General features: G+C 39.5%; 1 protein-coding gene across 2 annotated transcripts in view; it reads left to right on the top strand.

Annotated features, from left to right (window-relative positions):
• Nucleotides 1–14,053, top strand: part of SLC2A13 (solute carrier family 2 member 13) — a 205,469-nt gene that overhangs the window by 72,568 nt on the left and 118,848 nt on the right. For both annotated transcript variants that reach the window (XM_064142480.1, XM_064142479.1), the window contains exon 4: nt 4,147–4,355. In XM_064142480.1, the coding sequence (XP_063998550.1) occupies nt 4,147–4,355 (209 nt within the window). The remainder of the gene's footprint in view (nt 1–4,146; nt 4,356–14,053) is intronic.

Genomic DNA, 14,053 nt, shown 5'->3' with positions numbered 1-14,053 from the left:
TATGTCAGTTTTTTCTTTTCCAATAGTGTGCTGACACATGGAAGGTAAGGATGTGTTTGTTATCTCTGTGTTTCAGTAAATACTAACCTAGGGGAAGAAAAATACAAGTTAACAAAATGTTTGACAAATGTTGGTTTTAGTGGAGCTGTGTGTTTTGCTTTATTGTTCAGGTAAGCTAAGATACTCCCTAGCTTGAAGTTTTGCAGCTCAGAAGCTTCTTTGAAAAAGATCAAAGAGCTGGCATTGTGGAATATGATTTATCAGTTTCTACATCAAGCATTGACACAGGATTGACACAAGTATATTTGTATGTAAATGATTAAATGAAAAATATCATTAGAGTTTGTTACATACAGAAGTTAACATCTTCTGATATGTTACTTTGTATATATATTTAGCCAAAGTGGCAGCACAAAGCTATTTCTCTCACCCTCTTTTGTGTCAAACAGACTGCAATTGTGAGACTGGCCTAGGGATCCATTGCTATACCTGGTTTGTAGTCTTCTGTCATAGTGATGGTTCCAGACTTCCAGATTCATGAGAATGTGTTGAGTAGTGAGGAGTAGGTTCTTACAGCCTGCTGGCTCATGCTGTGTGAATTTTGTTAAGACAGCAATGGTATGTTTTACATACATGCCAAGTACTGTTCTGGTGGATTGATCAGTATGAAAGGAAGTGGAACTATTGGAAATGCATTGGGCAGAAACTGAGGCTTTGCTGGTGATGAGTTATCTAGGGGTTATCAGCTGTGATGCTGGACATCTTGATTAGGGATTGTGTACTTGTATGTGCTCAGTTGATTTACTGCAACCTAAGGCTGAGCAGGGAAGAGTACAGCTGGTATGTCACCTTGAAAGCGTGGTCAGCAAACACATGGGGAGAAATCATAGATGTTTACTCTTTTAGAAAGAAAATTACAACCATTATTATTATTGTAACTCTAAGTATTGGAGTGCTACAAAACCCAATAAGGAACATTACTTGTTCTTGGAAATGCTGGATATTAAAAAATAAATGCAAACAAAATTTATTTAATCTGACTTCTATGTCAGGTTAGCTTTGTAAACCCTGCTAATGCTATCCTAATAGTATTGCAGTAGTATGTCTGAGAAGGAGAAATGTTGCAGCAGACTTACTAAATTTTGTATTGTAATTTTTCAGGTCTGCTTGGCTTCAAATGCAAAGTCTTGTACTCTGTATAGGAAAGAACTGTATTAGATTTCTGAAAGCTGGCTCACTGCACAAAATGTCTAAAATTGCCTGCTTTTAGTCTAAACTGATTATATCAAAATTGCAACAACTCTTGAGCTTGTGATGGATGTGTGCTCTTAACTGACTGTTTTCTTTCTGGCCTGTGCTTGTAGTCAGCTTTGACCAGAAGCACGTCAATTGGAAAATAACTTTAGTGAGTGAACACTTGCTGTACGTTTCTTTTTCATCTTGCCTGTAATAAACAATCTAATAGAGTCCAACTGGTAGCTTTAACAGGTAGGATTGAGCTTTCAGGACCCTCAATTGATTTATGCCTCCTAAAATGTTTGCAGGTATCCAACTGCTTAGTTCTGGAGGCTCTGCTGCGTTTAAGGGACTGAAGGGCTTTGGAGCAGAAATTAGGACATATAAGTGCAAAGGACTAAATCTCGTTGTTTAGAAATGTTAAAAGGTCTTTTTACTTGCAGCTTGACAGAATACAGTGATTGTGTTTTTAAATCTCTATGGTTTTATTTTGCTCTTAATTTGAAATAGAAAAGGCCTTCTAAATATCACTCTAATGCAGGCAGTGAATATGCAGTTTCGTGAGCTTTAGTTGTGTTTGTGTAAAGTTGATTTTGTATACAGCTATGAAATGTCTGTAGAGTGGGAAGAGCATAGGAAGAAATGGTGACACTAATGATACTAGTTAGATGTGTTGGCTGAAGACTACTCGGCTAATAGCCCTTCCATAAGCTTTGTGCTTTGAATTTATTTTCTTCTACATTTTTCTTTTAACTGTACCATTCTTAAAGTGATAGAAGGGACTTGCTCACAGATTTCTTTCTAGAGCAAGGCTTACTTGTGTGACCTTTAGAAAGTTGGGCTCATTTTGGGAAGAATTTGAGGGCTCATCTCTGGAGATGGGAAGACTATTTTGCATGCGTGTTGGCCTGGGATGGTCATCCTCTTTGCATAACCTTTTTGAGTCTTTTCCCTGTTCTGTAGTCTTCTGCCTTATCGTATTGCTTGTGTTTTTCTTTGTTAAATTTAAAAATACCTCTAAAGAAGTCTGTAAGAGGGAAGAGTTGTGTTTGATCAGAAGTTACAACAAGCTGCTAATCACTAGGTTACTAAAGATAAGATCCAGGGGAAGCAGGTCTTGCAGGTATGCGCGTGAGCAGTAGGGAAAGATGGTATGTATCAGATTCCACAATAAAGGAGGAGTTTGATTTCTCCTTGGTTCAGAATTCTGGAGTGCACTGGACACATGCCACAGAATTCTGAATACATACAAACTAAGAGCATGGGTAGGCGAGTTGGAGCGCCAGCAGTCTTACCACCGTGATGGTGCAGTTCTCGGTGGGGACGCCTACCTTCCGAGACGGTGGCCGACCAGCTCTGCTATCTATGCATGTCGGGAGCTCTGCTGGCCAGTGAGATGGGGTGAGCATAGCCTGCCCTTTGATCAATAGAGCTACTTGGGATTGTTTCTCATGTCTGCTCATGTCAAGCACTGTAGTTTCTTCCTATGGCTGTAGCAGGTGAGCTATAGGTATTGTGTATATAGCTTTCTTGTGATGGTTTTAGTGTTTAAGCTACAATAAAGTACTGAAACTGTACCCAGAGGGGGGTACCCATGTGGGAGAGCATTCCCTGGTCGGGAAGAACTCATTGGAACAAAGTCTTTCTTCATTTTAATCCAAAATGGAGAAGGACTTGACAACTACATTTGGTTCATTCCTCTAAAACAAAGTTTCTTCTAATTGTTACACTCTCTTTTCTGCTCTATTAAAAATCTCATTTCATAGCATGCTTTACAACAAACGTTCAGATGAGAGACTGCTGAATTGTCTGTGTAAAAGCATGCACCCTGGGGTACAAAGAGAGGAGCTAGAGAAGAGATTGGCCAATCTCCTTGACTTGCTGACTGATGTCGAGGTGTGAATCTGTTCATGAGAACAGACTACCTCAGTATTCACTATGAGGGCTATTTTCTGGAAGGACTTTAACAGTGGGAAAAGGTCAGATTTAAAAAGTATAACCCAATTACACATTGTTCTGCAATTCATTATTCTACTTAGTGTTTTATTGAAGTGCATAGACCAGAACCACGCATGTAAGTTGGTGGTGTGCTTATTTTCCGCAGTCTTTTTCCCTCTGTTTAGCTGGAGTGACTCATGGTATCTGTAGGTGTTGTCACAGGTGTCTGTGCTGGTACCTGGAAGCATGAGTCTGGCCCATGGTAATTCTTTGTTGAGTAGAGAAACAGCTGTAAAGCTTTATATAGCAACTCTCCTTGGCATCTAAAGTGCAGTTTTGATTTAAAACATAACATTGTGGCTGGCTGTAGATTTAAGAGCAGGTTAGGAAAGATCTATTGTAAATTGCTGTGCTCATGAAATCGATTTTTTTCAGTCTTTCTGACCATAGTCAGAATTTTTCCAGAGTAAAATAGGCTTCTCCTTGCATAAGAGGCATATTCCTTGGTCACATGTGTCTGTATAAATATTTCTGATCAAATTAAACATTTTTCTTTGATACTTTTTTTTCATATGTCTGTAAAACAATTTGCATTTTGGTCTCATTTTGGCCATCAGCAATACCAGTTTCTTCTCTCTGCCTTTGCTTTATCTTTCTGTTTGTTCTTTAATCTTTACTGAAGGGACTAGCTGTTTTCAAACTATTGGAATGTTTCAGGGTTTTAATTTAGTTTGAATTAGTGTCCTTGGGAACAATGGCTGTAGATCTGTAGCGGCAGAATAGTCCTTGAGGTTTCCTGGAATTGAAAGCAAGAATTCTGAAGTCTTTATAGAATATGATTCTTGCCTGCTTAACTTCAGGTGATAAAAAATAAGAGGGAAGGAGGATTTGATTTGTAAATTACAGCTTGAGTCTTCTCATGGCATGTTTTGTAAGCAAATAATAGATATGTATTCATTTATTTATTTCCAGGTACATGCTAGGCCTGTCTGCTGTTCCAGCAGTTATACAGTTTCTTGGATTCCTGTTTCTTCCTGAAAGTCCCCGCTGGCTCATTCAGAAAGGCCAGACTCAGAGAGCACGACGAATTCTGTCTCAAATGCGTGGCAACCAGGCAATTGATGAGGAGTATGACAGTATCAAAAACAGCATTGAAGAAGAAGAAAAAGAAGTTGGAGCAGGTATGCTGAGTGCTTGTTGGCTTCTCTGCCTATCAGTGAGCAGATAAAAATCAGAACTGTTGAATTTGTAGCCTGTGGGAACTTGATGTTTTGTTTTTTTTTCTTGTCTGTTTTAAATATTTCATATACTGGTAACTTCAAAAATGAGCAAAAATTTCTCTGAACCTACAGCTTTAAATCAGGTTCTGATATCTTTAGTGATGGAAAAGTAAAATTTACACATGGAAATAAATAAAATAAAGTTTGGTTTCTTTCATCAGTGGAAAAAACCAAACAAACACAATAGGAAGTTCGGAAAGCATTTTACACACCAGAATTATCCAGAGGATGTATCCTGACTTACCATATTCTACAGAAGCAGCCTTCATAAAACTTTGCAAAACTAGGAGTGTAAAATAGAGATTCTTTTTAGTGGAGCCAGCTTCTTAAAGTCTATTTGGTGTATCTCCAAAAGAATAAAGCATCTAAATGAAACCCTTCTTTTGCTTTTTTGTATCCTCCTGCCATAATTGCACAAAACTTTATGTATGTACTTGTAAAGCATGGTTACCATTCCAGTGACTTTGTGTCCACTATGTATTTTTCCTTTGCTGTGTGCTGAATGTATTAACCTGTGAAGCTCAGGTAAGGCTCTTAAGTAGAGATGAAGTAGCTTGTGCTCCTTAGCAAAGTAGTGTGGGATTTGTAATTCTAATTCTAGAGCAAGCACTTTGGAGTCAATTTAATGTGGCTGTTTCTTGCATAACAGTGAAGCCCTCTAGTGCACTTTTTGTGAGAGGTTTTGCAGGCTGCCAGTGTAGTGACCATTTCAGATTGGAAAGAAATAATTATAGCTTCCAAGGCAGGCATTTTAAATAGATCATTAGTTTGCTGTATATTTGACAGTGCTCCCAATCAAAGCAATTGTTGTTCAAAGCAAATAACAGAGAAGTATCTATTTGTACTGTCTTTTAGGATGAAAACATCTGTGAAGTGCATGCTTTTTTCCTCACGCTGCTCTCTTTACTGTGAGCTATGGCACATCACCAAGCTGTGTGCCATGATGCATAGTATTTCACATGAAACCAGTAGTGATGAATATAGTACTAACTTAGCATCTTGGCAAAATGAGCATAATTGACGTTAAGACTAGAAATATATTTTAGTGTAGATAAGAGATGCGTACTATGTATCGCAATTATACTAGGAGTGCAGTGTAATCTCCCCTAGAGAATCTCCCTAGAGGAGAGGAGGCTCAGGGGTGACCTCATTGCTGTCTACAACTACCTGAAGGGACGTTGTAGCCACGTGGGGGGAGGCCTCTTCTCCCAGGCAACCAGCAACAGAACAAGGGGACACAGTCTCAAGTTATGCCGGGGTAGGTATAGGCTGGATGTTAGGAGGAAGTTCTTCACAGAGGGAGTGATTTGCCATTGGAATGGGCTGCCCAGGGAGGTGGTGGAGGCACCATCTCTGGAGGTGTTCAAGACGAGACTGGATGAGGCACTCGGTGCCATGATCTAGTTGACTGGCTACGGCTGAGTGCTAGGTTGGACTGGATGATCTTGGAGGTCTCTTCCAACCTGGTTGATTCTATGATTGTATGATTCCCCCAAGTCTCTATGTATCTCATGCTTTTCTAACTTTCGAACTAGAGTTGAGAGCCTTGACCTGATAGGCTTGTGGATATTTGCATTTTATTATCTGTTTTTACTCCTGTATATGTGTCAACTTTCTGTTATGGCAATGTCTTTTTTGCATGCTATGCTTAGTAACTACAGACATGTAAAACTTCTGCGGCTCAATGGTGCATGGAATCATGCTGCTTCTGTGATATTCACTGAGGGATTTAGGAAATGAATCACTGCACTGTAATATTGTTTAATTCACCATTCTCTGTGTACGTCAGAATGTTTTGTCATGGGCATTGCTGCTGGATCTGACATTTTCTTGTGTTGTAATATTTTTTGAAATGGCCTAGCTTTTGTGTGTGTTTGTGTGGTGAGATGAAGAGGAATATATCTATGTCACTCTTTCAGTTCTGTAGGCTTGACTCTTTCTTCTTCACTGAATTTTCTGTCAGCTCAGTGAGTCAGTCTCTTCTTTTAGTTTTAATATATCCCAGTTGGAGATAAATATGTTGTGATATAGAGGTAGAATCATTTAGTTACCATTAGGTTTCAACTCATAACTTTATGCAGTAACTCAGCTGAAATAAGATATTGTCAAGCAGAAGATCTGGAATCTCAGCTCTTCCTGGTTCCGCTATACTTCTGCTTCTTGTGCTTTTCTTCCCTAAGTAATAGTTTGAGTTGTTAGTAATCCTGGCTATGACTTTGGTTGGAACTAATTGACATGCATCTTTCTAGGAAGATACTGGAATCTTGCAGCAGAAGCTTGCTATCATAATTTCCCTCTTACTTCTGGGAGTTGTTTTTAGGCTAGGCCATAGCCCAACCCACTTGTTTTTGAGAAAGATGTAGACTTGCATTATTAGACATCATTTGGAATCTTAGTTAATGAAACTTAGCAATACTGTGATACTTCAGTAGGACACTCAAGTTAATTCCTCTTTTGTGATATTGTGGCTGTTGTTACCTGTAAGCATGAAATTAGATGGAAATGTTTGGGGCAAAAAGAAACAAAAGACCTAGGCAAGGATTCTTTGAATTAAACCTCAAATGCAGTATCATGAGTAGATGTGTCATCCTGAAAGTCTTGTATGTGGCAATACCAAATGCCAGAGTCAGTTCTTGGCCTTTGGAAGGTCAGTTTTTGCCTTCAGATTTGGTCTTGTTGCATGGCCATTGCAAGAGGTACTTGAAAGAAATGTCTTTGTTTCTTTCTTGTATTTTAGCCATTTGATGCCTAGAATTATTTCTTTGTCAGTTCTCTTAAGAACAAGAGTTCTTCCTCTATTGGAATTTGTTTTGAGTTGAACCCATAAAAAACTACTTCTGGACAGTTTAACTTGCAATTCAGGCAAATGAAACATTGAGGCATTCGATCTTGAGGAGGTATGCTAACTCATTTCAGCAGAGGATCAAATTGCAGGAGAAAGGCCTTCCACAACATTTGGCAAGGAGTGTTAAAGTGTGAATTACTGTATCAAATAATTGATAAAGAGAGATAAGAAGATTTTTGGTTCTTTTATCCTTAGTCTTTTAGAAGGCTGGCTTATTCTTGCAAATAAGACCTTTGAGAAGTAGGAGTATATGAATAACATTTTGGAGTTTCTGCTTTCTATAGAAATAAGACTGTTACATTTTAAAAAGCAGTAGTTTGATTCTGGTATCTTGGAGCTCTGCTTATTCTCCCAGACAACCAGCAATAGAACAAGGGGACACAGTCTTCAGGTGTGCTGGGGGAGGTATAGGCTGATATTAGGAGGAAGTTCTTCACAGAGAGAGTGATTTACCATTAGAATGGGCTGCCCAGGGAAGTGGTGGCACTGGATGGGGCACTTAGTGTCATGATCTAGTTGACTGGATAGAGTGGGCAGGTAGGTTGGACTGAATGATCTTGGAGGTCTCTTCCAACCCGGTTGATTCTGTGATTCTGTTTTCAGTTTGTGTGTCTAACCGTGTGTTTGGGAATTGGCTGTATACTTAAGGAATCCTGGTGTTACCGTGGTGTTACCATGGTGTTACCTTTTTGTAATCAGCCTTGCTTCAGGGGCTTATGACCAGAACCAATCTCTTAATCTTTCACCTAGGTTTTCAATGTGCTAACATAAATTGAACATTTATCTGATAATGGTGGTTAATGGCCTGTCTGAAGAGTCTTTCAGGTAGACAGCCTCAGAAGTGTGTTTTGGAACAAGCTCTTCTTTGCCTGAAGTCCAGACAGATTCTTTGTTTGGTAGTCCTGGTGGGGGGTGGAAAGCAAACCTCTGAAAAACCTCATGTGAGTATAGGGAAGCACTGTGAGGCATGAGGGTTTGGTTTGATTTCTTTTTCTTCAGATTTACTGTGAAGTTTCTAGTAGTAAAATTAGCTTTCCAGTGATAGCATTATTAGCTTTATAGTAGCTCATAGTTCCTGAATTCTACAGAAAATTCAAGCTACAAGTCTGGAAAATGAAAGGAAAATTAAAGACAAGCTCTTATCAGTTCTGAAGTAAATTTGGGTATGATGATTTTGTTTTAAGCCAAATTACATTATTCACAGATTGGATTGCTGACATTCAGGTAGAACTGCCTATCTTCAGCAGAGGTTGCTTGTGGAACAACATGGCTGGAAAGAGAATGGGTTCTTCTGAAGCAAAAATGAACTGAAAAAGAGGCTGTGAATAAGGATAGTGTGTTTTGTTTCACTTGTGTCCAGAGAATATGAATTTGCAGTGTACTTAAAAAGCAAGTAAATTCCTACACCCCCTATCCCTGGAAACCTAAGTAGAAGATTTTATTTTTCTTTCTTAATATGAACAGGCAAAATTGGGCATTTTGGGCTAGTTGTTCAGGTGTTGTTGTTCTCTCTGTTTCATGTTTTTTATCTTTTAAGGTTAGCTGCAGTACTGAAAAGTATCTTTTTTGTTTAACACAAAAATCTTTCTTCTTCTTTTTTCATTTAAACAAGCTAGTCCAACTGACTTGGACTCCATCAGGTTCTGGGAGTTCCTGACTTTGGGCTTCAGTTTCTATGCCTTGTAGCATCTCAGTTCAGTCCCACAAGGCAGCACACTTGACACGTTTCTAAGACTTCCTTGGAGTATTGCTTAACTTTGTAACTTGGTCTGTCATTGAAAGACTACTATAGAATTGCATAAACTTAAACCAGCATTTTTAATTAATATGTTTACAGTAGCACCTTCTCAGTTCACAGTAAAAACACAACAGTAGCGTGGCAGGTGATGGGATTCTAGGAAAGCTGCACTAAATACTCATGGCAGGATTGCATTTGAAGGACTCAAGGAGTGTATTCTTGATGAATGAAAAAGAAAACTGGATGTGCATAACATAAGTAGACTACAAATATGAGGAAGTGGAAAAAATTAAATTTGGCCCTTACTTAATACAGAAGTAGTAGAGAAAGTAAGTGGTGGGAGACACCTATACACTGTCCATAACTCACATGGTTTATTACTCTGGGAAGGGACCCTGAGGAAGTGAGAAAGGCAAGACTGTGTTGGTAAAAAGTAAGGGTGGGATTTTAATTCCAAGATTAAAGGGCAGAATACATCTGCTTAAATAAAAGCTACAGTGTTTAGCTGGTGGCTTTGAGGCATCTGGCAGTGGACCAACGCTCCCAACAATGGCACTGTGATAATCTCTTCCAGATAGCAGTGCAAAGATTTGTTGCTGCCTTTGTGCTTGCCATGCTCCTTCCTCTTTGGTCTGATTGGACCAAACCAGGATTCTGAGTCTGTATAGAGTAGGTTTGGTTTGAGGTGGGATGTCTGGAGCATGGTATCTTGGTTGTGTTAGGAATGGGAATACAGTTTTAATTTCCTGCATGCTCTTGTATGAAAGATGTGCACACATTGCCTTCACAGCAGAATTTGCTCTTTGGACCTTTAGGTTTTATTCCTAATACGGTTACACTGTTGTACTTGTTTCTCATCTGATATTACAGATCTGCTTTTTATGTGTCACATTCTTGAGAAGTAATAAAATGGTGGCATTTCTAGAGCTGCTAATGGTATTCAAGGCTCAGTTAATTAAAAAAAGGAAAAAAAGAGAGGGCGGGTGCAGGGGGAAGAGAAAGCCTAGTTCTTCATAGCCTCCTTGTGGTGCACTGAATACACAACTTTAAGCTGAGTGCTCCCACTTGAGCAGCCTGTGTACATGCAGTAGGAATTCAGAAAAAATACACAGTGATGTGTGAAAATGTTAATAGGCATCAGGGTAAAGTTGTTTCTTTCAGAGTCTTGAGGAGTAATTGTAACACTTCACTATGCTTAGTAATGCGATTCATTATTTAGTGCTTAGAACAGGCTCTGCAGCAAAAGTTGGAGACGTTCTTGCAGCTTCTTTACGCTCTCACCTTATGAAGGTGAGTGGAAGCTCTTAAATTACTTGTAAAGTTTTTAATAACAACATTTATACGAAAATACCACAGAGAAAAAGCTGAGCAAACTTTATGTATTGGTCTAGTGCTTTTTCAGCATAATCATAAAAAGACAAAAAGGTTTTCTATTTTAAAACTAATAATACTTTGCAGCATTGTAAGAGCCCTATCAGTGCAAGCCAACTCTTTCTCTGCTGCCCTTCCAGGTGATAGGTTTGCACAAGGGCAGAAGTTGATCCACCCATCAAATGCTAATGTTTCCTCAACATCAGTAGTTGGTTTTGTTTGGCTCTTTGAATACAGTGTTTTATACAGCCTGTTCCAATTTAAGTACTTTTTGTTAATAGGAAGAAGCCATTAGGGAGGAAGAAGGGTCTTAACCTGTGTTTGCACTTATTTCTTTTACACAAGGTGGTATTCAGGGAGGAAGAAGGGTCTTAACCTGTGTTTGCACTTATTTCTTTTACACAAGGTGGTATTCAGGGAGGAAGAAGGGTCTTAACCTGGGTTTGCACTTATTTCTTTTACATAAGGTGATACTCACTTCCCAGGTCTACTCAAACTATTTTTTTTCCCCCGGAGACTTCACCAAGCTTGGTCCAATGCTCACCTTTTTTTGTTGCCTTTTAAAATAACAGCATTTTTTTTTTTTTTCCAAGATGCTTTTTTTTTTTCCTAGCCTACTGCAGGAGTTTGGACTTCAGAGATCCCTTCCAAACCAGTGTGCCCAGGTGGCCAAGAGAGCCAATGGCATCCTGGCCTGCATCAGGAACAGTGTGGCCAGTAGGACAAGGGAGGTTATTCTTCCCCTGTACTCAACACTGGTCAGGCCACACCTTGAGCACTGTGTCCAGTTCTGGGCCCCTCAATTCAAGAGAGATGTTGAGGTGCTGGAACATGTCCAGAGAAGGGCAACAAAGCTGGTGAGGGGCCTGGAACACAAACCCTATGAGGAAAGGCTGAGGGAGCTGGGGTTGTTTAGCCTAGAGAAGAGGAGGCTCAGGGGTGACCTCACTGCTGTCTACAACTACCTGAAGGGACATTGTAGCCAGGTGGGGGTGGCCTCTTCTCCCAGGCAACCAGCAATAGAACAAGGGGACACAGTCTCAAATTGTGCCGGGGTAGGTATAGGCTGGATGTTAGGAGGAAGTTCTTCACAGAGAGAGTGATTGGCATTGGAATGGGCTGCCCAGGGAGGTGGTGGAGGCATTGTCCCTGGAGGTCTTCAAGAAAAGACTGGATGAGGCACTTGGTGCCATGGTCTAGTTGACTGGATAGGGCTGGTTGCTAGGTTGGACTAGATGATCTTGGAGGTCTCTTCCATCCTGGTTGATTCTATGATTGTATGATTCTATGATTTTATAATTCTGTGAACTGGAAGGGTTTGATTCAGAATAAGTAGTTATCTTTGCATGCTTTCAGGTGGTTAGGCCAAAGTATTTGTGCACTGACCATTTCAGTACGTTTTATTGACCATTGTGAAGTGTATCGCAATTGGCATGCTGTCACGCGTAGCTTGTATTTCTTTGCCTGGAGGTGGATTTGGATGGGGGGAAAAAAAGGAAAGGCTAATTTAAGGTAGTTTACTGTTGAGTATGTTGCTGCTGTGACTCCCAAACTATCCATTTTGAATGATCCCTTGTGTAGGGCTTAAGAGATCACTAGTGATAGCTTGAGCTATCACTGGCAAGTTGTTAGGATGTCTACCTTTCGAAAGTGAGCAAAATATGGTATAGTACTTCCATGTAGATTGCTTGACTGGAACATCTACTTAGATCTAGTGCTTTTATGCAGAAGATAAGCAACAGTATTTCCTTATGTTAATTATGTTTAACTGTAATTTTTACGAGTGTTGAACCAGTTCAGAATTGTGGTTTGTTGTTGTTCCTTTTCTTTAATGGTGTTCCTAAGTCATAGTGATGCCCAGTAACTGTGTAGTAGTGTGCTACTGTATCTATTGGGCCAAATCCTTAGTAAGAGCTTCCACCCTGTTGTTTCACTCCAGAGTAGAAAGGATGAGCACCACCTTTTATCATCTGAATGAATCTGTCTGTGGTCTTAAGCTTTTTCAGTAGCGTTTCTGTAAATTACATACTTTCTAGGAAGTTTATTCTATATTGCAAAATATTACTGTTCTCCTGGAAAATGTCTGTGTAGGTTAGAGGGGGCTTATGTGGTTGAAGGATGTATGTGTGTGTGAGGGAGCTAATGCTGCATGAATAATTCACAATTAATAATTTGTCTAATTATTTAGACTTTATACTTGTCAATTGTCTGTGGGAAAACTGCAATTTCCTTAGACATATTTGTTTTCAATGTGTTAAAGTGCTTTGAAATTTTTCTATGTGAAGCTGCAGCAAATGCACTGCAAACTTGACAGTTTTAGTATAAGCTCTTGGGAAATTGTGGCTTTCACAAATATTAAACAGTATTTCCAAGATGTTCTAGGAATGCCTTGCAAATAGAGCTCTGAATTGTTAACTGAACAAAAGGGTATTTAGAACAAACTAGTAAAACCTGTCCCTCTCTACGCTTGATTACAGGTTTCCCTTTGACAAAGAAAAAAAACAAACAACCCACCATCAAAAATTCTTTTACCAAAAGCCACTTGTCTCCCCTCGTTTCCCCACCCCACCTCAGGAAACCACTATTCAGTTAAATGTATTTTTCCTACGTGGGGAAGGATTACTGCACTTTTCCAGTAGTAATCAGTTTGCCTATGGCTTTTACTTCTGTGAACATTCAGAGATAAATACTGCATTTATGGATAATGGTGAACTTTTTTTGAACTTTTTATCCTGCTTCTGCACATAGCTAAAGCATTTATCTTCCTGTTGAATAATAAATAATGTTTTGAAAACAAGTATGGTTCAGTTTCTACAGATACTCAAATATTTACTGAAAGTCATATGGCAATTGTTGTTACCTTGTCAAAGTAAGTTATCTCAGTATGCAGCTGTGGTGCAATAATGTTTTTCCCCAATACTGTGAGTTACGTTTGGAATTATTCTGTAACTAAAAGTTGTGAGTGCTTGAAAATTTCTCCTTTTCTCTGCCTTACTCAGCATCCAATTCCCCCCATACCGAGTTGAATTCAGGCCAATATTTATTGTCAGCAAACTTTGTACATTGTTATTTTTTCCACTCTTCAGTTGCAAGTAGCTTGCAGAATTGCTTAGAAACTGCCAAGACTTCCAGTTGCTATATTGCTTCTAACTGCTTCAATATATTAATTGAACATGCTGCATGTTTATTCTGCTGGTTTATAGTTAAATAATAGTTGTTATTATAGCTTATGAAAGAAGCACCTTTGCTGTAACATGATAGCCTTGTTCTGCCAGCTTGTCTGGGATGGGAGCCAGTGGGAACACGCTGGTGTTCACGGGATGTCACAGAAGCATAGAAAATATTTGATTGGAAGAGACCTCAAAGATCATCCCCTCCAGCCTTTGACCCAGCACTGAAGGGTCAATCCTAAACCAGATCCTTAAGTGCCAGGTCCATGTGCTGCTTAAACACCTCCAGGGATGGTGATTCCATCACTCCCCTGGGCAGACCATTACAGCCCTTTGTGTGAAGTATTTCCTACCATCCAGCCTGAAATTCCCCTGGTGCTGCTTGAAACCCTTTCATCTAGTCCTGTGACTTGCCACCAAGGAGAAGAGACTGGCCCACAACCTTCCTTCAGGTAGTTGCAGAGAGTGATGAGGT

Source organism: Pogoniulus pusillus, chromosome 4 (genome assembly GCF_015220805.1).
Source record: "Pogoniulus pusillus isolate bPogPus1 chromosome 4, bPogPus1.pri, whole genome shotgun sequence".
In the NCBI taxonomy this organism is placed as follows: Eukaryota; Metazoa; Chordata; class Aves; order Piciformes; family Lybiidae; genus Pogoniulus; species Pogoniulus pusillus.
Note: the sequence above shows the minus strand (reverse complement) of the source record. Positions and strands in the feature narration are given on the sequence as shown.